At 35.6% G+C, this 25,397-nt stretch overlaps 1 protein-coding gene across 2 annotated transcripts; it reads left to right on the plus strand.

Annotated features, from left to right (window-relative positions):
* The first annotated feature begins 17,733 nt into the window (after nt 1–17,733).
* Nucleotides 17,734–23,895, plus strand: LOC110686170 (lysosomal Pro-X carboxypeptidase-like). Of its 2 annotated transcripts, XM_021862759.1 has the most exons (10): nt 17,737–18,423; nt 19,658–19,844; nt 19,993–20,126; nt 20,211–20,323; nt 20,424–20,547; nt 21,649–21,798; nt 21,966–22,121; nt 22,851–22,930; nt 23,016–23,065; nt 23,285–23,895. In XM_021862759.1, the coding sequence occupies exons 1-10, from the start codon at nt 18,070–18,072 to the stop codon at nt 23,422–23,424; spliced, it is 1,488 nt and encodes a 495-aa protein (XP_021718451.1). In that variant the 5' UTR covers nt 17,737–18,069; the 3' UTR covers nt 23,425–23,895. The 2 variants fall into 2 exon arrangements, with proteins under 2 accessions (XP_021718453.1, XP_021718451.1); XM_021862761.1 differs by lacking the exon at nt 21,649–21,798 and having other exon boundaries at nt 17,734–18,423.
* The last annotated feature ends 1,502 nt before the right edge of the window (nt 23,896–25,397 follow it).

The raw sequence follows: 25,397 nt of genomic DNA on the forward strand, positions 1-25,397 counted from the left end.
AATTAAGAGCTCGGGTTTGAGCGAAGCACGCACTAAGGGTATGAATGTCTTTTTATTGCCGTCTGAGATAAGCTTATTGAAGGTTTCAACTTGACCGTTTGCTTGGGGACGACCGACTGATGCAAAACAATGTGAGATCCCTAGATCTCCCAGCCAACTCTTGAGAATAGGCGTCTCAAACTGAGGGCCGCTGTCAAAGACCATAAACATAGGTACCCCAAACCGGGTGGTAATGTTCCTCCAAATGAAGGAAATGGCATCCTTTGTCTTTATTCCCTTAACCGCCTCTACCTCAACCTATTTGGTGAAGTAATCTACAACAACCAGGATACACCTCCGTCCGCCTGTAGCAGGCGTATATGGACCGAGAATGTCCATGCCCCATTTTGCAAATGGAACCGAGTTGTAGATAGCCATAAGATCAGTGGCCGGACGGTATATGACTTTGCCAAATTTTTGACACTTATCACACTTTTTCACCATTTCCATGGCGTCTGCCTCAAGAGTGGGCCAAAAGTAGCCTTGCCGCCTGGCCCTTTTTGCTACAGTTCTGCCGCTTATATATGATGTACAAAAGCCTGAGTGCAAATCCTCTAAAACTTCTTTCCCCCTTTCTGGGGTAACATATTTCAGTAGCGGCTGTAGGTAACCCTTCCTGAAGAGTTCTCCATTATGAATCTCAAAACTTGCGGCCCGCTTCTTCAACACAGCCGCTTATGAATGGGCGTCCGGTAGAATGTCGTCTACCAGATAAGCCCGGATGGCATCCATCCAGGTCGAGTTTCAGTCAAGGACTCTAATGGGATCATGCTCAATACTTCTTTTTTCCATTATTTCCCAAAAGACTGACATAGGCGTATTACAGGAGGCGGATGATGTCAGGGCATCCGCCTGATTGTTTTCTGACCTGGGCTCTTGACTTAGATGAAATTCGTCAAGTGTCTCGACCTCGTATTTGACCGCTTGCAGATATTTGATCACAACCGGATGGGTGGCCTCGTAGTCACCATTGTATTGGCTAACGATCAATTAAGAATCTGAACAGGCGTTTACCTTTCTTGCCCCTGTCGCCTTGCACATACGGAGACCAGCTAGCAGGGCCTCATATTCCGCCTCATTATTTGAGGCTTGGTACTTGAAATGTAATGCATATTCATATTTGTCCCCTTCCGGAGACTTGCAAATTACACTTACACCACAGCCGTTCATAGTAAAGCTCCCGTCTACATATACCTTCCAAACCTGATCAACATTTTCCAGCTGAGCCGGCCTTGTCATTTCGACAATGAAGTCGGCGAACGCCTGAACTTTAACTGTCTTCCTTGGTTCGAAAGTTATTTCCAGACTTTGCATTTCAATAGCCCATTTGAGTATTCTGCTGGATGACTCCAAGGTTGTCATTGGCCGCTTGAAGGGTTAGTCTGTGTAAACCACCACCGGATGTGACAAGAAGTAAGGTTTCAACTTCTTGATTGCCATGAAAAAAGCAAAGCCAAAATTTTCAACCAAGGGGTACCGTAGCTCAGCATTCCGAAGCACATGGCTAATGAAATATACTGAGAGCTGAATGTCGTCTCTTTCAGCTAGGAGAACGACACTGAGGGCATGATCAGAGACGGACAAATACTTATATAGAACCTTTCCCGCTAGAGGGCTAACCAGCCGTGGTAATGAGTAGAGTTGCTCTTTCAATTTCTTGAATACCGCCTGAGCATTTTCCCCTTATTCGAATCTAGTCTTCTTTTTTATTGTCTGGAAGAAGTAGAGGCACTTGTCACCTAACCGGCTAAGGAATCTCCCCAATGCCACCAGGCAACCAGTTAATTTTGAACTTCTTAAACAGTGCGGGGTGACTTCATGTCAATTACCGCCTGTACCTTCTCTAGATTGGTCTCTAACCTCCTTTAATCTATTAAGAATTCGAGAAACTTCCCATACTCAACACCAAAGATACACTTCCTGGGATTAAGCATGACCTTATGTCACCTGAGGGTGGTGAATGTTTCTCGGAGGTCATCAAGGTGATCCGCCTGTAGCTTAGATTTGACTATCATGTCATCAATGTACGCCTCTACATTCCTCCCAATCTGATTAATGAAGATTGTATTAATCATTCTTTGGAAAGTAGCAGGCGCATTCTTCAGCCCAAACGACATCAGCGTATAACATAATAACCCTTGATCAGTGACAAATGTCGTCTTCTCTTGGTCTTTTTTCCATAAGGGTATCTGATGGAAGGCTAAGTAGGCGTCCATGAAGCTCATCAAGGCATGACCGGCTGTAGAGTCGACCAGACTGTCGTTCTTCAGAAACGGATATCTATCCTTCGGACATGCCTTGTTCAGATCTGTGTAATCAACACACATCCGCCAGGTACCATTCGGCTTTTTAACAAGGACATCGTTTGCTACCCAATCCGAGTAGTAACATTGCCGAATGAACCTGGCATCCATCAGCTTCTTGACCTCGGCGGCAGCCGCTTGAGATCTTTCCTCGCCCGTGATTTATTTTATTTTGCCTAACCGACTTCTTTTTTGGATCCACGTTGAGCTTGTGGACAGCAAGATCCGGGCGGACGCCTGACATCTCTTCCACTTCAAAGGCAAAAATGTCTTCGAATTCTTTCAGCAGTTGGTGCAAATCTGCACCCAACTTGGCAAAAGCATTTGACGGTTCGTTCCGGACGGTTATCGTCAAGAACTATGTCGATATTTTCACGAGCCGGCTGGGGACGGAGATCATCTGCTCGTTCCCCGATCAGTGATTGCTATTGCTTTTCTTCTTTGACGGCCACCAAGTGATTCGCCTTTCTCTTTTTGCCGGCTGCTTTGGGAGCAGGCACGACTTCCTTGAAATCATCAAGGTCAATGGGTTTTTCGCCTTGGCCGACTGCGGCCACTGTAGGCTTGACGTCTGAGAGATAGCACTCCCTTGCCGTCTTCTGATCCCCATTCAGGGAACCCACAGTCCCATCACCCCTCTCAAATTTCAGAAGCATGAAGGATGGAATGATGACTGCCTTGGACTCGTTGAGGGTTGGACGACCCAAAATCAAATTGTAGGCGATCATTCCTCAACCACCAAGAACTTAACAACCATGTGTCGTCCCTCCCTTTTTTCACCTAGCCGGATGGGTAGGTCAATCCTCCCCACCGGATGGACTAATCCTCCCCCAAAACCAACTAAACGGTGAGAGACTTTGTGCATGCTACTAGGCTTGTACTTGAGCTTCGTCAAGCACTGATGGCTGATAAGGTCTGATGACCTCCCGGTATCAATAAGGATCTGGCCTACTCGTTGGTTGGAAACCTTGCATTCGATGACTATGGGGTCATCATGAGGTCGCCTGACCTTGCCCCGGTACTTTTCAGAGATGATGACCTTAGGGAAGGTGTCTTTCGACGTCTGGCCCTCATCCACTGGGTTGACCTCCAGCTTTCGGATGTTGTCCTTGGTGCCCCGGATGGTAGGATCCCCTATCGCGAAACCGCCTGCAATAGTAAAGATTTTCTCTTCATCAGTGTCAGAGCTTATAGCAAGGTTGTCAGGCATCTTGGATGGCTGCCCACTGTTTCTTCTAGGGTTACCCTTGGACTTCAGAATGTAGGACTTCAAAGCCCCCTCGCCGGCTAGACTATCCAATAACCGCCTGAGGCTATAGCAGTCGTTGGTGTCATGACCTATATCCTCATGGAAATGGCAGTACTTGCTCTTGTCCCGGCTTTTGATGGGACTTTTCATTGCAGCCGGTTTCTCAATGGTCAATCGGTCTTTAATCTCCATGAAGATAGAGGAGCAGTCCTTGTTGAACTCGTACTTGGGGACGTACGACTTCAACTCTTTTTTTTTTTTTTTTGGGACGGTTGACCAAAATTGTCCACCACCCAAACTTTTTTTCTTTTCTTGCTCTCCTCTTTTTTAACCGGCTGAGCTAACCGGTTTTCTTTTTTGTCGGACTTTTTAGGATCCGACGTCTGCCTGATGGCACAGAGTTTCGTTGCATGTATATAGGTTTCGGCTTCCATCAACGCTTCTTGGAGGGTTGCCACCATCTTTCTGTCCAAGTCGAATTTGAAAGTCGACCCGTCTTTCAAACCCTTGAAAAAGTCTGTGTAGGCGACTTCGTCAGACAGCCCTTGAATTTCAATTCTCATCATATTGAACCGCTTGACATAGGACCTTAGCCCTTCTTTATCTCCCTGTAAATAGCCCCCAAATCAAGACTTGTCTTTTTGACTGGGATGTTCATAGAGAAGTTGGACGCGAACAAGTATGCGAGCGTCTTGAAGTTGTTGATGCATCCGGCTGGAAAATTGTCAAACCATCGTTGGGCTATACCCTTCAATGTCGCCGGGAAGCATCGGCACCAGGCAGCGTTATCCAACCCCCGTAAGTACATGAGGTTGGTGTAAGCCATCAGGTGGTCTTTTGGGTTGGTGGTACCGTCATAGGTTCCAACCAACACATTCTTAACCTTGGCCGGCTGAGCCGTTTAGGTTATCTCCTCGGGGAACGGTGGCGGCTGTTCCCAAAGGTTTAGCATCCGGAGCTGCTAGTCTATTGGCTAGATGTTTTGTGTCGCCTGAACCCTAAGAGGGTCAGCTGCATGCAGGGTGATCCATATGGCATGTACGACTGTTGGAGCACATACGGAGCCGGTTGGATTATCTGAGGGCCAGTACGTGCAGACAAGCGCGTGACTGACTCTCTCGGTTTGTCTCCGAATACTTCATTGAAGTATTCTGGAAACTGTCTGGGTAAGTCGACGTTGAAGCCGACTCAGACAACTGTTTACTTCTATTTTGCTGGATTAACACCCGGGCATCTGAGTAAGTCTTTTTTGATCCATCCGGCTATACTTGCTGAATGGCCTACCTTTTCCTAGATTCAGGGAAACAGAGCTTTTGATAGATCTATCATGGGCCCATCCGCCCCCTTTGGCTTAGAGTGAGGAGTGGGCACACGATCCTTCACGTGCTTCTTCCCTGAGGGAGAAGGCTTCTTGGCCGACTGACCTCGGTTGGTGCCAGTCGACTTGTTTATCAGGTCTTTGATTTCCCCTTTGAAACTCGTCATGAATTTCATGAGTTCGTCTCTAGTAACGAAGGCAGCACCCTCCGCCTCCTGGGGTTGCCTAGCTGTCTTGACGGTTGGGCTTGGACCAGCTTTATCTTCGCCTCGTTCATTTGTTTCCATAGATTGGGTGCGTCTTGTTCTGAGTGACCCGTCTGGGCCACATAGGTGTCGACATCGAAGTCGTCACCACTCTCTTGGTCTGTATAGACCTCTACTCCGGCCAAAGGCCGGTTCTCATTAGCAGGCGATACAGACTGTTGTGAAGCCATCTTAGAAGTACTCTCCTCACAGACGGCGCCAAATGTTTCGGGGTTTTTGAAGTCTCTCGGGAGAGTTACAATTCCAAGAATGTGCGTCGACCGGCCATACCTGCAAAACCACGGAAAACTCCGGTTGGGTGGAGTTCCGCCTCCGACGATCAAGTTAGAACGTGTCCAGATGTAATAAAATGCGGAATTTAAAGGTTTTTCTCTCGGATTCCGAGAGAATTTTGCAATTAATATTGCTCGGGTTTTTTGTATGTATATTTCTGAATGTATAATAAATGAGGATTTTCCTCTATTTATAGTGTTTGGGGATCAGTTCTCCTTTCATGGGTTAGAGTGCCACGTGTCACCATGCTATTGGGCCACTTAAACCGGGTATTTTTACCCTAAACAGTTATTATTATAATTGTTTGTTTTAGTAAATTTATAAGCTCGAAGTTGTGTGAAACTTCAGACATGTTTTGTTTAAATTTTGTTGATTTTCGGTACTTGAGGTTGGTTTTTCAATTTTTATGACCTGTGCGAATTTTCTAGTATCACTACTTGTATAATTTGGTGATTAAAATGTGTTAAAGTGAACTGATATCATGCAAATGTAAATTAAATCAAGTGATGCGCACTAACTGTTTGACAAAATGCCTCAATAAATTCTATTATTTTATCAATTTTAAATGTAGATAGAAACTAAGTAAAAGTAAATCAAATTTATCTTAAAGTAAAGCTAATGATGTCTAATCTTTCGTTTCAATTTGCAAATCGCTTCAGGAGTAGATATGGATCTTGAGGATTCATTATACCCATTGCTGAGAGAAGTTAGCATTGGTATTGATCCTTATGAGGTGTTCTAACATACTGTCCTAAAATTAAACTATTAATGTTTCCTTTTTTTTTTTTTTTTATCAATTTTAAAAGTTGATAGATACCAAGTTAAAGTAGACCAATTACATTTTAAAGTGAATAAAAAAACTAAACTATAATTTGTATAGTATATGAGCAATCAGAGAAATGTAGATTGTTTTTTTTTTTTTTTTTTTTTTTTCCTATTTGTTCGACAAAATGCCCTAATGAATCCAAATATATCATCAATTTCAAATGTAGATAGAAACCAAGTAAAAGTAAACCAATTATATTTTAAAGTAAATAAAAAAACTAAACTATGATTTATAATACATTAGCAATCAAAATCAGAGGGATTGTAGAGGTGGAAGCTGGTGTGGGGAGTTGAAGGTCCCCTACAATTGAAACAATTTTTGTGCAGTTGGCATGTAATGAGAGGTAAGCAGTGCATGAGAGGTTATTGTAGTGCCACATTTCACAGGAGAAGAGCCTGTTGTGCCCTATGTGATAGCACAGAGGAAACAATTATGCACGTTTTAATCTATTGTACAGAAGCAAAGGGGATGTGGGACACTGTGATACTGATGAGTTAATCGGAACACTGTGATACTGATGAGTTAATCACAGATGCCCTGTCTTCATCATTTACAGTGTGCTTCAAGGGTAGTAGCAAAGGCAAAGGGGGAGAACCTTCGTAAGGTTGCTGCTTCTACATGGCCTGCCTAGTTCTGCCAAATTATGGCTTTATTTGAGTAAAATGCCCCTAATATGTCTCAGTTGTGGTTGGTTTTGTATACATCATGGAAGACTAAGCTATGCTAAGAATGTCTGTCATCCCCTCCCTTCCCATTGTACAATCAGATTTTCAAGTTGGTCTCGTTCAACTCTTGGCTGGATATAGGATGAGAATGGCCTAGCAAGTCTGCCAGCAAGAGTCAGGCAAGGCCAAGAAAAGTGGGGAGCAGTGATGGCTGAGCCTCCACGTTTTTTGCTCACAGTGGCTTCCAAATGTGGGTGGAAAAAAGTAATGATAAAATACGATCAATTGTTGTGGTTAATACAGAAAACAGGAAGGTTGCAAGCACTTTTCAAAATTTCACCTTAATAATCTTCTTTATTTTTAAGAAGATGAATAAGGTTGAAACAAGTAATTCCTACATCAGTTATCTCTAAATTAAAAGTAAATTAAATCTAATCTAAGTCAAATAAAAATGACTTCAAAGTAAACCTATTAGCTCAAGTGGTAGAGCACTATGCAGATGCATAGAGGTGTAGGTTCGATTTTTACATAGGTTATCTCTAAAAGTAAATATTAGACACTATAAAGTAATTCAAAATATCTCAAAAGTAAATAAAAAATAACTTAAAATAAATCAAATTAGCACAAAGATATATTCAAAAATTTAATTGGATATTATGATTAATGACTGTGGAGACTTTATTATAGCATAAAAACTCCGAGTTATTGCATTCAAATCTTTAGAAGGTAAAAAGTTATAAGAAATAAGTAGTATGGAGCTCATTGTAAAGGTTTTCAAATTAAAAGTAAACAATACAATACCAAAAGTAAATTTAAAAGAAAATCAAAAAAATTCAATTGTATTTGTATAACGAAGTTATTGAAAGTGATAAATGAGCATAGAAGCCGAGTCATTTCCTTTTATATTGCTCTAAAAATGAGTGGTAATCAAAACCAAAAGAGAAGTATATGAGTTGAGGTTAAAGTAAAGTTTTTCAAATAAGAAGTAAATAAATCGGTGTAAAAAGTAAATTAAGTTACTTTTTAGGTATAAAACTAGTTAAACAGATATAGATATAGTTTCACCTAATAAATTAACCTACGTGGGAATCGAACCCACATCCTTTGGGCATTTGCACAATGCTCTACCGATTGAGCTAGTAGGCTAGTATATACTAATATAAACATTCGAAGTAAATAAAAGGTAAAATAAAAAAAATTAATAGCAAAAGTAAATTAAAAAATCGCAAAAGTAAAAATATAAAAAAAAAAATCTAGAGAAACATATGCAAACTTTTGTCACCAAGAAAAGAAAAGGGTAAGTGTTTTCTTTTGATAGTTTCATGGGATGCTAACTACACTAATTAATATCATAGCTAAAGGTGTAAAGGAAGGTCTCAAAAGATAATGTGATGTTCTTTGTTAATCTTAAAAGTACCATGTCACTAAAACTGAACTACTCTATTTTGCACCCAAAAATACTTTAAAGTGAGTGTCTAATGTGTTATCCATTTTCCTTTCCGTCTTTCTTAATTTTTTTATTTATAGGTGTGGTGGGTTGATTGTTTTACTTCTTAGGCCTTCAAATATATACAAGCAGATATTAATAAGAGTTGACAGGAGAAAGCCCAAAAATGTATACATAACAAGATTGTTTATATACAAGCAGATAATGCAAAATGTCTGACATTATCAATAGTGGCCTAAACTTTCAAGATCATTAGTCACTAAAACACCCTTCATGTTTAGGCCACGTGAGGAAGTGAAGGATGTTAGCTTACCTTCCTCTAAGAAAGGACCTGACCTTTGTAATGAGCAATTGTAGCTTTCAAATTACTTCAGAAGCCGATTGTACCTTAGCTTCCTTGAATTCCTGGATTATAGAATGATTGAACACCTCATTATAGCCCTAACCAATTATGAGATCATTTTGCAGACAAATCTAGATCTGAAAGCCACAATCAAGCACCAATATCAAATTACTTCAGAAAAGAAAATCAAACCAGCATGCTGCAAATTTAGCAATTAAAATGTATCAACTATATCAAACAAATTATAATTATTACAACCAAATAACAATAGAACATAAAATTACTACCAAAACAATATGGAATTATAAATCTGATAAAAATAAGCGAACAAAAAAATCAATCAAACAAAAATTATCAAAAATGAACCTTAATTTCAACAATCTAAATTGCAAATATGCAAACATTTAATTGCAAAATCCCTAAAATATGAACTATGATCACAAATATTGAAACAAATAATTGGGAAAACCCTAATTTTCGCAATCAAATTCGCAAAAACTAGTTTCAAACTCGAATTGTATCAAAGCAACAAAAAAAATGAAAATAATCGACTTACCTGCCCATTAATTTTCCTAAGCAACAATAATCAGAGATGAGAATTTGCAAAATTGATGACGTGCAACGAGATTAGAGAAATCGAAATAGAGAATTTGCAGGAGGAGAGAGAAAATGCAGAAGAAGATAGAAAGAAAATGAAGCGACGTATAAGTTAGGACGAAGGTCATTCAACGCGTAAATTACAAAAATACCCTTAATGAGGCGGGTGGAATATGAGCCATTAGATTGAACGAGATCTACGGTCCAGATGAGTTCCTACTTCCTATATAGACCTAGGTTCTCACGTGATCTTCGTTTTGTATATACATACATACATGTATGTATGTATATATGTGTATGTCCAGATAAGTTCCTAGTTCCTATATATGTGTATAAATGTATATATATATATATATATATATATATATATATATATATATATATATATATATATATATATATATATATAGTTTTGTGTCCGATGGTTGATAAAATTTTTGGATAAACTTTTTGGATGAATGTTAAATACTTAAATACGATCATATAATCCCTTTTGATGATATTGAATATTTAGACATATTGAATTGAAATATATTTTATTGAACTGAAATTATTTTTATAGAACTAAAAGTATTTTTACCAAAACAAAAATTATTTTTCATGATTAAAATTTATTTTCACTAATTCAAGATATTTAGACATGAGATATCATATAATAGTGTACTTTTTGTAGTTTTGTTTGTAAATAGATATCTATGTTATTATTGACTTGAAATTATTTTTACTTAATCCGAAAGACTTTTTACCAAACCAAATTTATTTTTCCTGATTAAAACTTATTTTTTTTTATTGATTCTCTATTTATTTATTTTTTAACTAAATTAAATATATAATAAATGGATCTTATTTAAAGAACTTTTTGAAACAAATTTTATGATGGAAATAAAACCGAGTTATACGATATTTATTAAAAGTTATGATTAATTTTGTATGTATGAATTATTAGAAGTACAATGATAATAAAACTTTATACAACAATTTTATCTTAAAAAATCTATCCAAGAATCACTTACTTAGCATCATATGTGTCACAATTAGGGATGAGCAAAGACTCAGGGTACCCGGTACCGGACCCAGAACCGGTTTGAACCCGGCAGGTCCAAACCCAGAACTGGTCTCACCAGTTCCGGGACCGAGTCCAAAACTTCGGACCCGGTTGGAACCGGGTCCTGAAAAGTTGGACCCGGTACCCGATGGGTACCCGGTTGTTAAATATGTTTAATTTTTTTTTTTTTTTTTTTTTTTTTTTTTTTTGTAAAAGTTCTTAATTTCTTATTTAGTTATTTCCCTCTAACCCTCTTCCGCCACTCTCTTTATCTCTCCTCCCTTTCCTCTTCCTCTTGATATTCATCTTCTTCGCGGTAATTTCACCTTCCTTCATCGCTACCAGCAACATCTACAATACCAATCCAGCCACGCTCCACCAATCCATCCCCCGTAATGCACAGTAGCAGTAACAATAACAACTGCAACAACAATCGCAGACACCCCCACACCCCCACCGCCACCATCAACTTAGCTCCACCGGCTGCATAATCACCATCAAATTGCACCAAATGCCCCTATTTCAGAGCAGCCGAAAGAAAGGGGAAAACGAGGAGTATGAAATCTGATTTTGTTTTCCTTTAATTTTATTTTCATGGGTGAATGAGGGTGGGTTCGAGGTGGTTCAAGGCCGATGAGGGTGGTGGTGGATTGGTGGGTGTTGGTAGTGGACTGGTGGTAGTGTTTAATTTATTTAACACCCCCACTTTCTTTTTCCTATACTTAATAATATCTTTAATCTAAGGATGAAGATTGAAGATCCGGGTACCCGGTCTTGGAACAGGTTCCAAAATTCCTGGACCCGCTTCAACCGGTTCCGGGATTGGGTCCAATATCTGGATACCCGATACAACCGGTTTCGGGACCGGGTCCTGTGAACTCAACTGGGTACCCGGTTCCGCTCACCCCTTCATAATACATATTTGTTGCCTATGTGGCGCGACACTTGGCAAAAAACTGGAATGCCGAGTGTCGCTGTCTTGTGGCTTGGGTGCGAGACCGGCTTTATTTATTAGTGACTAGTGTTGTGCCCGGGCGATACCCAGGTGGTTGAGAAAATTTTAAGATAATATTTTTACTTGAATGTTAAATACGGTCAATAATTCGTTCTGATAATGTAGGATATTTAGATATACGATATCATATGGCTTATATTTATATGATAGTGTACTTTTTGTAGTTGTGTTTTTAAATAGATGTAATACCCCGTATTTTTTAAAGGTATTTTAATCTCGTATTTTGACGTATTTTTCTAAATTAATTATTTTCTAAAGAGTATTTTAGTTTTGGAGCCAAAATGATATTTAAATTTTGGCGCCTAAATCATTATTTTACAAAACTAATTAAATTGGATAATCCAATAAATGAAACTATTTTATACTTATGTTATAAATAGTATTTTTGATTTCTCAAAATTTAAATAGCTAAACCGAAATTATATTAATTCGGTAAATTAATTAAAATGTATTTTCGGTTTTCATTGAATAAAAATCTAAATTGTTTTAATATTTTTCTAAATTAATTATTTTCATGAAATATATTAATTTTCGGATTTTATACAATAAAAATATGATTTAATTAATTATTATATATCAATATTTTCGGCCACCCTAATTATTTAATAAAAATCTGATTTTTATTCTTCAATTATTAATTTTCACAAATAAATTTTATGGGATTATTAATTTTAGGTAAATAAATTATTTTACAAAACCCTTAAATTAACATAGAAGGACCGAAAATATTGAGCAATATTAAGCTCAATATTTTCGGCCACTCATGAATTTTCTAAATGGTTTTAATTTATTTTATTAAAAATAAAAATCCTTTAAAATTCTTTATTTCTATTCTTAAATCTAAAATCTCTTGATCTTATTATATACTTGCACTCCAAGCTCAAAACCTACTAAATAATATTTCATGACCAAATAAAATCTAATATCCTTCCATACATTTAAAACCCTAATTTCTATTCTTTAAAATTTCCATAAATTACACAACCCTAAATTTCTATAAACTCATCACCTAAACACCTATAAATACTCCCTCATAACTCTCATATTCTTCACACCAAAAACTCAATTCCCTTCTTTTCTTTTACTCTTCTTTTCCCTCAAACTTTTCCTATTTTTCTTTTCCTCTTTTCTAAAAGAAAATCTGCCCGTATATCTTTGGAGCCAATGTTCGGGCACTTCTGGTCAGTTTTTGGATTTCTCTATTTCACAAAAAATTATTCCTCTCAAACAATCCTTGAGGTTAGGCTCAAGAATCACCCAATTCGGAGTTATATCAAAGGAGTTATAACCTCTGCAAGTTCTGTCTATCCTTTCCAACGCAAATTCAATTTCCTTTAATCCTATTCCTTTATTTTCTTCATGGTTAGTTTTCTAAAATATAATTACCTATTTCACAGTTATAATTTTATATTAAAGTATTATTTTTAAAAGAGTTTTATAGTCCATGCACATTAGATTTGGGTTTATGTCTAAAGATGTTGTGATAACCGTATGGTTATGTTAATTGCAAGGTGTATTTGTGATTGAACTTTGAAAGTGCAAAGTGTTGATTGATATTCGGAATTAAGGTACGTTATGTGGTTTGATACCTTCGAAAGTTAACTATGAAATTATGTTTTAATATAGTTCTTATGAAATTGTGTGCCGTATGAAATTATGTTTTACTATATGAAAATTGTGTTTTATGATAGCTTGAAATTTATGATTTTGGTTAATCAAAGAGGCTTTGAATTGCAATTAAAATTACAAAAAAAGGATTGGATTAAAATTGATTTACAGGTTTCTTAATATTCAAGAATAACGGATTTTTTTTAAAGGTGCTTTTAATCAATCAATCGATATGGTTATGAATCCCACTTAGGGAATGGATTAGAGAAGGCTATGGACTTTGCATGACCTAGCCTTTCCTCAAGATTGGCCTTTGTTCATAAAGTAAACCACTTGGGGGGTGTGCACACTTAGTGAGGAATTGGTTTTGGAACGTAATCGATTGAGTTTTTAAATTTGTCTTGAAAGAATTGAATTGGAAAAACTCTTACTTGAGTACGGCATTGGAATTCTTATGAATTAAATATAAATGATTTAAATTATTTTTTACTTATCTTACACATAATCTACTTAGCATAATTTGCTAATACGTGCTTTTGTTTTGACTTTGCCCTGTTTACCATTTATGGTAAGCAGGTGAATGTTTCAGGTGGAAGTTGATTGATGCATACGGGAGTCCACGGGAATTTCACCTAGCTTAGGAAAAGTTGGAGTCGTTTTTGTGTCATAAATTATGAACAAGTTTTTTTTAAAGTTTTATTAATAAGAATAAAGAATTTCCGCTGCAAAAGTATTTTAAAGTATAAGCCTTGCGTTATCACGCGGCGGTAATACGCCCCAGTCTATCTCTACGGTATTTATACGTATTTTCTACATATTCCGTAGAGGGAGATTTGGGGGTGTTACAATAGATATCTATGACTTGAAATTATTTTTATTGAACTTAAATTATTTCCACTGAACTTAAAGTATTTTTACCAAACTAAAATTATTTTTACTGATTAAAACTTATTTTTACTGATTCTCTAATATTTTTTTTAAAATAAATTAAATAACAATGCATTTTGTATGCGGCTAGCCACACCATCTAGCCAGACAAAGTAACCCCTATTGTAGACACCTAAAAACCCGATCCCCAAAACAAAACCCGATGATGAACAACCTTTCACCACCATTATTGGTTGGGTCGAGTATTTAATATCGGGAGTGCTTAAAATCCATGTTCAGTCAAACATATTAAGTCAACAAATAAGTCAAACCATTTATTCAAACTCAGTCCAACTCATATCCTAGCTCAAACCCTTTTGAATTCATTTCGTGTTATTTATTAATTAAGCCCGATTAATAAATAATAAAAACCCTAAGCCTGAAATTAATCCAAAATAGCTGAAACGGCGCATAAAATATCACGTACTTAATTATTAAGCAAGGAATAAATGAATCTGGATTGATTTCAGGAAAACATGTGCGTCGTGTCACGGCAGACACACCGCGTCACGGTATTCCGCGCCGTGTCGCGGTATTTTGCGTCGTGTCACGGTGTTCCGCGCCGTGTCGCGGCACACATGCTGTGACACATCATTTTTCTAGGGTTTCTCCGCGGCGCCTTTTCACTTCTAGGGTTCCGTGCTTCATCCCTCACATTTTCTCTATAATTACGAGCCTGATTTCTCCAATTTCGGGGCACCAACAATCATTCTCTTCTCTCTTTAGCCTAAACACTAGCCATCCTATTCTCTCATAATACTTCCCCTAAGCACTCCAAGGATACCATACTTGACCCGAAATTCTATACTTAAACCAAGGCGTGAAAGGTAGAATTAACTAAGGGTTTAGACCAAATCAACTCTACTTTTCATTTAATTTAATTCAATTTGATTTATTATTTATTGAAGTTACTAACAGTTTATTCATGATGTAGCAATTCAAGGAAACGCGGAACGTGAGTAGTTAATTCAATTAATTACTCTTTTTATTATTCCTGTTGCTAGTATCATGATTAGGTTTATCATTATTTAATTTGGCTAACGTTAGTATGGTTAAGTTGCTTCCAATGTTGATGTTGATTCTATTATATTCATTGATCACCGTATTGCATGTTTAAAGGGAATATATTAAATATCACACCTAATAAGATAATTTGGACGACCAGTTTAAGTTCCTTTTTAATCTTATTGTTTAATCGAAATGATCACGATATTTTAGAATTATATGTTGCATTAACATTAAACCAATTTAGCTTTATATTAGTTTGGAGCAAATTGAATCTTTGTTTGCCTGCCTTTGAGATCGCAGGAATTACTTTTCACAATAACAATCGAGTAGAGGCCAATACCGGCGAATGTGACTCCATGTCTCACTTCGTACCATCATCCCCGATCCTCCTTTCGTGGTTCCGAACATATGGAGTTAGTAATCTCATGGATTATGAATGGGGTGTAATTTTCACGGGTCAATCGTTGTTGCCTACCATTCTCCCTTTATCGTGGTTGCCTTTAAATAATCCGTGAACGGTTTACAAGTTCCTTAAAAACTTGTTGGCGGCTCCCTACTTTGCTTTGTCCCTAATCGTATGTCAATTCCCACTTCCTATGAGTGCCAAGCATATTCACAACATGCTTAATGTAGGCGTGCTTCGAATGACGCCTACATTTATAAAGCTGATCGAGTAGCTCTTGTAATACTAAATGAGTAACCTCTGACACTGACTAAGTAACCCGTATCTATAATACTTATTGAGTAACCACTATAACATTGACCAAGTAACCCCTATAACACTAACGAAGTAACTCTTGTAATAGTTGGTGACACGTTTTAGCCAACTACGTATATAAGTTTGTGATTAAATATATTATAAATGGATCTTATTTTAAAAACGAATTTGATTATTGAAATAGAATTGAATTATTAGACATTTATTAAAAGTTATGATTAATTTTGTATATATAAAATATTAGAATTCTATCGATAATAAAACTCTATAAAACAATTGTATCTTAAAAAATCTATCCAAAAATCGCTTACGTAGCATTTTATGTGTCACAATAATACATATTTATCTCCTACGTGGTGCGACTCTTGGCGAAAAATTGAAATGCCAAGTGTCGCTTTCTCGTGGCCTAGCTGCGAGAACGACTTTATTTATTAGTGATATGATATAAATATATATATATATATATATATATATATATATATATATAGTCTGTGTGTGTATGTATATATATATATATATATATTTATATATATGTGTGTATATATGTCTTTACATTCAATAAACAACTCGGGCATTGCACGGGGCACAAAACTAGTAACTAATATATAAACCTAAACTCTTAGCTAGGCCACGAGACAGCGACACTTGGCGTTTCAACTTTTCACCAAGTGTCGTGCCATGTATGCAACAATAATTAATAATTAGTATGACGATAAAAATATTGCATAGATTTAGATAGATTTTGTAAGATAAAAAAAAAGTTAGTTTAGAGTTTTACATTCAATAAAATTTGGATATTTAGGATAAAATTGTTGGTTTGGAGTTTTATTTTCAATAAAATTTCAATATTTCAAATATTATATGTTGTCGTATCTATAGAAAACACCATCGAATTATAAAGGATCATAGAGGCTACGAGGCCGTCCAACACTATTAAGTAAATTTTGATTCATAATTTTCATAACACTAAGCTTTTTAACTTCTTTCTCTGTTATTAAGCCGAATTTTACTTCCTTCACACACTATGTAATAACTTCAGAAGTCTTGATAGGTTAATTATTTATCATTAATTATATTAGATTACAAATATAGTTAATGGCACTAGTTAATCACTAATATCCTATATCTACTGTAACACTTTTCACATATTGAAAAAATGAAATCATACATTATATTAATCGGATAATTAGCAGTACAAATCTAGGCACCACTCTTTACATCTTATTTTTGCCTCATAAAATATCTTAAATTAAAAGAGATTATGTCTTGTTATAAAATATGATGTGTCAGTGATATGTGTTAAGTGTTGGTAATTGGGACAAACAGTTTATCTTAGATTTTTATAAACAACCTGGACACGGGGTACAAAACTAGTTGACAATTAAAGATATTAGGGGTCAGTTTCATCAAAGGGAATGAGAATCAACTACTCTCATTCTTTTTGTCATTGTTTGTTAATGCCTTTTTTCTCATTCCCTTTACCCTCTTCATTCTCCTTAATCCTTCTAAGTTGATTCCCCACCCCCTAGTTATTTTCATTTCCCATTCCTTAGCCACCACTACACCACCATACCACCACCCTCCTACCTACCCAAATCACCGGAAACCCGAACCACTGCACCACGGCCAACCACATTACTAGTCGCCGACTCTCCTCCACCCCCCATCGCACCTCTCCTCCCCTCGCTGGCCATCACACTCCCGAAACCCTATCCCCGTCTCTGTAAAAACCTAAAAAAAACATTCTCCCTCCCCGTAAAACCCGCCGGCCGACCCTCTCCCACCCTCGAAGCACTGGGGTTTCGAAGGTGATGGAGGGCCGGCTGACGGGTTTTACGGGGAGTGAGACTAGTTTCTAGGGTTTTTTGGGGCTGAGGGAGGTTTTTCGGGGGAGGAGAGAGCCGCGCGGGGGCCGACGAAGGGCGGGGGAGGGCCGACGTAGGGTGGCGAATGGTGGGGGAGGTGCGACGAGTGGTTTGGTGGATGGATGGTGGTTGGAAAAGGAGGAAAGTGAAGAATTTAGGTGGTTGTGTGGTGGTGGGATTATTTCCTTTCGTTTTTAAAACAAACAACATAAAATATGTAAGGTATTTTCATTCCATTATTTTCCTTTCCCTTTGTTCATTCCATTCCATTTACCCTCTTTGAACCAAACAATCCCTTAGTTATTAAAGGTTTTCATTGACATACATAGTATATATCTTGTCACTATAAAACACTAAAAAAAAAAAAGTATCTTTATTTCCAAGGAAAAATAAAATAAAAAAGATTCTACCAATAACCAAGGAAGTTGCTTAACGCTTCTTTCTTTATTTAGACATTGACTTCACCCCAACTTTTTACCTTTCTATAAATAACTCCATCATCCAACCATAGTAAAAACCCCACCACCACCGCACCAACCACCCCAACACCACCAAAAATGGCAACTTTTCGACCACATTTCATCCTTCTCCTCCTCCTCCTCTGTATCATCACTTTCACTCAATCAACTCCCCTGTTCCTGGGAAAATATGCTAAAAAACCCAACAAATTATCATCATACAAATATAAAACCCAGTATTTTACTCAACAACTTGATCATTTTAGTTTCCAAGATTCTGGGAATTTTTCACAGCGTTATCTAATTAATGCTGATAACTGGGTTGGAGCTCAGCGTAAAGGTCCCATCTTTATGTATTGTGGTAATGAAGGTGATATTGAATGGTTTGCTTCTAATTCCGGGTTTATTTGGGAAATTGCGCCTCGTTTTGGTGCCATGCTTCTATTCCCTGAAGTATTTTCTCTCTCCTTTGACTTATCTATTTATGATTTTGACTATTTTGGGTAGTGATGATTTTGTTGTTATTAATTCTTGGTTTTGAATTTGTTTTCTCTACCTGTGGGGTTAAATCTGGATTTTTGTTGGATAATGATATATTTAGCCCGCGTTTATGCATCTAGTTCATTTAATAAATTGATACTAGTATTAATTTGCCTGCATATATCATGTTCTTAATATTGAATTGCAATTATTGATGATGAAATCAACAAAATGAAGTAGCATTTATGGTCCATATTATATATCCTCTCACTTGTATAATGTTAAAGTATTACTAGTAATTGACAGTTTACAGTAGTGATGTAAATTTATTCCGTATTTGTGAGTTTGAATGACAATGCAATAGTGACTTTTTAATCTATTTGCATAGCATGACCTTAATAAATCTATTTTGGGAAATTAAATGATACGGAGTAATAAAAGACACATGCTCGTTTCTTTCAAATTTAGTTGTCACATTGTTAGTTAAACATAACACTTTCAACGTGATTATTGAATTTCGGATGAGGGAAACTCGTAGTGGTTATTGGAGATACATTGTGATAAATGTTTGCATGAGATATTGCATGTAGAATGACACAAACACTTGTGAGATCATACAGAAACAGAGTTAAATTAAGATTTTTTTTTATTTTTTATTTTTTTTTTTTTTTATTTTTTTTTTTGAGGAACTAGTTAAATTAAGATTAAATTTGGGCAGAACATGATTCTTTGAGTTGATATTTTACTGCTCTTCTTGTTCCATATTAAATTTGGATTCGTAATTACTGTACTTGTTGGTAGCTCATTCGCTTGTTCAACAAATTACATAAATTCCTGATCTCCTTCTGCATATATATATATATATATATATATATATATATATATATATATATATATATATATATATATATATATATATATATATATATATATATATATATATATATACTTCGTATATCTTGAATATTGTTGCCATTTATTATGCTAAAATGCTCAAAGAATTGGAGGTTCTGATCAGAGACTAGCTGTACTTGCTTAATTAGGAGTTCTGTAATTCTGTATGAAACAGTTGTCCTCAGGCTGAAGCATATATTTGTTTTCTTTATGATTTAAAGTTGCATAAAATTATAAAAAGTGTACAGATGCTCTTTTTTTGAAGATTGATGTGATCAGTGTTAACCAATGATTGAAACTTTAAATATGGCAGCATCGTTATTATGGAGAATCAATGCCTTATGGAAGCAAAGAGGAAGCATATAAAAATAGTACAACCTTATCATATCTCACAGCAGAACAAGCAATTGCTGATTATGCTGTGTTGCTCCGGGAATTAAAGCAAAATCTATCCGCTGAGGGTTGTCCTGTTGTATTGTTTGGTGGATCTTATGGAGGAAGTATGATGCTGGTCCCTTTCTCTGCTCTGAATTTGCATTAGTTTTCTGTGTTTTAGTTAGAATTTCAACAAATTACTTCCAGTGTTGGCCAAAACATAAAAGTTAGGCATTCATTATACTTACATTTATATATGAATGAATGGAACAGTGTTAGCTGCATGGATGAGGCTCAAGTATCCGCATCTCACAGTTGGTGCTCTTGCTTCTTCAGCACCAATACTTCAATTTGAAGATATTGTGCCACCGGAGACATTTTATAACATAGTCTCCAACGATTTTAGAGTCTGTAGCCTTTTCCTCTCTCGATAATTAGGTACTATATAGAATAATGAACCTAATGTTTGATGCAATTTACTCTCTCTACAGCGTGAAAGTATCAACTGTTTCAATACAATAAAGGAGTCATGGGGTGAGTTGCAATCTATGGGTGAGAATACAGATGGCCTAAACCAGCTTACCAAAACATTCCATCTTTGTGGGTAATACAAGTTTTTATGAATGTCCTTAATCCTTATCCACTTTTAGAGATAAATTTTAGTCCTTTGCTTATCCATGTTCTATTTATGTAATCTGAAATAGGGAATTAAAGAATACTCAAGATCTTTCTGACTGGTTATCATCAGCTTATAGTTATTTAGCCATGGTAGATTACCCTTATCCTTCAGACTTCTTGATGCCTTTGCCAGGACATCCAATAAGAGAGGTTAGTCGGCTGCATTTTCTCTTTCTTTATATCTCCATTATGTTGCCCATTTTCTTTCAAGTCTTCAGAAGTTTAACTTATAGCTCAGAATTTTCTTATTTTTTGAGATTATCCAACTGCATACTGACATAGGAATCTGTCTTTCAGTTCAAGGTCAGCTGTAATTTAATATTTCTGTAAATTTTCAACTTAATCAGTTCCATTTCTGAACTTCTAAAATTTTCCTACTCAATGTGACAAAAATAATGTGTTTCTGAGCACCAAGTCTCTGAAGTGTTACATGCTGATCAGTGGCTATTACGAAGTAGTAGTTTTTTTTACTTATGACAGACACTCATTGCTTCTCATGAAGATATGTTGTATTTGCACTTTAAGAAATTTGTTGACAAACTAGATAGTATTTCACTATTTTCCTTTGAGGCAGAAAATTTTAAGCACTATAAATGCTGGCTAAATAATGCAGGAACTTTGTGGTGTTACATCTGACTCATGATGATAGACCACTGATGTGCATAATGTATGCATGTATGCTATTAGCCGTTTAGGCTAAAAGCCTTTTACTCACCCGGATAAAAGAGCTTCCTTTAATTGTTTAGACTGAGGAAGATATAGGGTTCTGAGTCTTCTGACAGATCTTTTGGTCATATGGATGTGTGTGGGATGTTTGCTTTCTCTTCTACTTGGTTCTAATGAATTAAATCCTGAATTTGTGCTTAGTTTTACATGCAAGTGCACTTAGCAGTATTTCTACTCCATATTTGACTTCCATGAAATCCTTTTAGTAGTAACTAAGAACAAGAGCAACCACCACCTAGTATGCATCCTGCTGCTGGCATGTCCAAATGTATGAAGCCTCTTCACTAATTGTCAATATAGTCAGACATCTGTTTCTGAGAGAATATGTTCAAATTGTGAGCAGTAGATCTGGTAATCCCTTAGCAGTCTAAGTGTACGCCTGCTCCTCTCTTTCAAATTAGATGAAGGTTTGACATGATTCTATTGCTTTGTTTTTCTTGATAGGAATAATTACCCTTTTCAAAACATGGCTTTCATGCTTGTACTAGTTGCTGCTGTAATCAATAGTAATATTTTGCTTCTTAGGTTTGCAAAAGGATAGATAGTGCTGCTGATGGTACCAGTGTTCTAGATCGCATATTTTATGGAGTAAGTATTTATTATAACTTCACTGGGGCTGTCAACTGCTTCAAACTGGATGATGATCCTCATGGAATGAGTGGTTGGCAATGGCAGGTGCTGAATCCTCTTGTATTTCGTACATTATAAAATTTGCAAAAGAGGGAAAATTAGTTAATGTAGTAACAAAAATTAGATCCATAAATTACATTCAAACGATGTTCAATCAGGCATAATGTGCAACCAATACATATATAAATTATCAGTGTGCTTCCTGTTTGTAGGCTTGTACTGAGATGGTAATGCCAATGTCTAGCGATCCTGAAAAAAGCATGTTTCCTATATTTAACTTCAATAAAACTTATGAGGAAGAACGCTGCATAAGATCGTATGGAGTCAAGCCACGATTCAGATGGATTACTACAGAATTTGGTGGACATGTAAGATTCCTTTTGATCTCTTTATGACTGCAAAATATATAATTATCTTCAATGTATGTATCTTATGTCAAGTGTAGTTTGTCATGATTCCTTACATCTTTACGGAGGAACTGTTCATATCCCACTTCTTCAGAGATATTATACGCATATGTACACCTTTTCAAGTCCATTAAGTTATGTACTCCCTCCGTCCCAACTTACCTGCCAGTGTTTATTTGCGTAGGATTTTATGCTTGTTGAACAATAGAGGGAAAAAATGGGCGGGTGTGGCACTCAACTCAAAGAAAATAATAGATAGAAACAGTTTCTTAAAAAGGAAATAGGGTAAGTAAATTGGGATACCACAAAATGAAACATGGGGCAAGTAAAATGGAACAAAGGATCTTGTTTGCAAGACTAGATTCTGGAAAGGCTTCAGTCTTTCTGACTGGCCATGTTAACACACGTAATAGCTTTTTAAGCTTGTTTAACACAATTTGGTATAGAAAGGTTAAGCTCTGCTGCTACAAATGGCTTTCGCGGAAAACAAAATTTGCTTTTGTAACTTGGAATTGATGAAATTGAAATGAAAATCAATACTCAATTAATTCTGCTTAAATTGATGTGTATTGTTGCCTTAATATATAGTATTTCTTGTGCTGGTAAATTATTTGCTTTTATTATATGGCATGGTAGCTTCATGTGGTTGTATATGAATCTTAAGTGATGCCTGTTATTCACACTGTGAAGGATTTTAAGACTACCTGGAAAAACAGTGGGAGTAACATAATTTTTTCAAATGGACTATTGGATCCGTGGAGTGGTGGCAGGTAAGACCATTACTTAATAGTTATGTAAACATAATTTTCTCGACATTTTCCAGTCTGATGGTCATTATTCTAAACTCCCCTTCAGCGTTCTGCAAAATGTCTCAGAATCACTGGTTGCCCTTGTTACAGAAGAAGGTAGCATCTTTCCTTTGTCTTCTACTTGTAATTGAGAACTTTTTGTTACTTATAGCTGTGTATTGTCTAATGATTTTTCCGAGTTTCAGCAAATCAGTCTAAATGAACCTGATTGTTACTGATATCACCTATGTCTGCTGATGCTCAACACATAGATTTATAGTTATCTTGGTTCTGTTTTAGTAGTCTTAGTCTTATCATATTTCAATTGTATACCAGGTGCCCATCACCTAGATTTGCGAGCTTCAACTCCAAATGATCCCGATTGGTTGGTCCAACAAAGGGTATCTGAGATTCGATTGATTAAAGGTTGGATCGATGACTACAACCAAGGGAAGGGCTCTGCTTTCAGTATGTAAATATTGTAGGCTTCACATAATATCCTGAATTAGGACTCACGCCACTCTTACACGTACCAGTCCTTTCTCTTGGCTTCTGTCACACTAGTAAAACATTACAAAGTAATAGCGATGTATGCTTTGTAATAAGCACTGAATTATTTTAACTACAGATTTGCCTCTAGAAGCCAAATATACCACGTCTTAGACATTGTAATGATTATTGATCAATGTATAAACCTCACGGTTTTTTTAGTCCAATATTTGCAAGCCAGACACTTGGAAGAAGAGGGGAGGGTAAGACAATCACTACCCCAAAATACCCTTACTTGGTAGGTTTTTACCTCAGAATGGTTTGACCTTATCAAGAATGGTTTGTGATTAGTAATAATGTAATATATGTACAAGCATGTAGAAAAATTTACCTGTCGTTTTGACAGTTTTTAGTACCTGAATACGAGTTTATGCAAATGAGCAAAATTTCTATTGAAAGTCTGATGAGCCATGAGCCAGGTTTTTTTTTTTTTTTTTTTTCGGTTGATGTTGGACCTATAGTAAATTAATTTTTTTTTCATCTTGGATTTTTGCATATAGTGAGATTGTTTCCGTACTATGAAAGTCCACCAAATCCAAAGATTAGGCCTTGTTGGTCAAAATTAACGATAGAGTAGCTTGAGTAGTTGTTAAGAGTATTGAGTGACTGCCAATTAGTAGTGAGTAAAGTATAGCTGTTAAAGTAACCAATGATATTTAATTTTATGAATACTTGGCAAAATTAGCTATTGAAATATTAAAAACAATTGAAACCATGCATATTGTTTTTATTTGTACAAAACGCTAACCATTAACTTCAATCGTTATAAAGTATTTTAAACAATCAATACCCTAACCTTCTTTATTCTTTTCAAATCCAATATTGATAGCTGATTAAGCTATTTAAATTTGTGCCTTGAGCAATTTCTTGCTTGACTTTTCCTTAATTTTTGAATGATCTTATATCATCATCAAAGTGTATTCCTAGTTCTTTAATAAAAATACACTAGATGAAAGCCCGTGCGATGCACGATTTCTCATACATATATCTCAAGAAAAGATATTTTCCTATATACTCGATTTTATTTATTTTTTTTTTTATAATTATTTGATTTATTTTACAATTTAATAATTTCAGACAAAAAAAAAATTAATTAAAATGATATTGCCAATTATAAAAGTATAATTTTTTAATGTAATTTATAATGCGACTTAATTTATTGTTGTTTTGTATTTTATTCGTTGTTGTTAACTATATGACAATAATATGATGTCTTTAAAAAAAAAAAAGTTTGTAAACATGATATTTCAATGATTACATATTAGGATAAGATCTTTAATATGAAAAGATAGTAATTTTTTATTTTTAAAATAATTTAAATCCTAAATCATTATTCGTTGTCTTTTACGCTTGAAATTAAACTCTCAAATCTATATATCATTTTGTATACTTCTTGTGATCTCTTGATATCTAACAAATTATCTGTCTTTTCAATTTTTTAGACATAAAATGTTTAAGGAAGGTAAAGTTTTTTATTGCGTTTTAAGTTTTAATTTTTTTTTATGAAAAAAACATCTTATTAATCGGGTATTTAGATAAAACCATTAATTTCATAAGATAATTTTTTTTTAATAATTTAAATCCTAATATCCCACGGTTTTTTATACGTAAAATCTCATAAAAATAATTTTTGTAATTAGATCATACTCATAATATTTTTGATTACTTTGCTATTGTTTCTAAGGATAATTTTTTATTAATTTATGTAATTTATCCCCCTAATAAATATTTTAATAAGAACATTAAAAATAATAGTTATTAGATGTAATAATTCGAAGTAAAAAAAATTGTATTAAAAAAAAATAATTCGATAGGATCACCAATTTTGTTCACACCCATATCTCTTACATCTAATAAAAGTGGATAAATTGAACATGTGAGCAAATATAAAATTTATATA

This window comes from Chenopodium quinoa, unplaced genomic scaffold, assembly GCF_001683475.1.
Source record: "Chenopodium quinoa cultivar QQ74 unplaced genomic scaffold, ASM168347v1, whole genome shotgun sequence".
Lineage (NCBI taxonomy): Eukaryota > Viridiplantae > Streptophyta > Magnoliopsida > Caryophyllales > Amaranthaceae > Chenopodium > Chenopodium quinoa.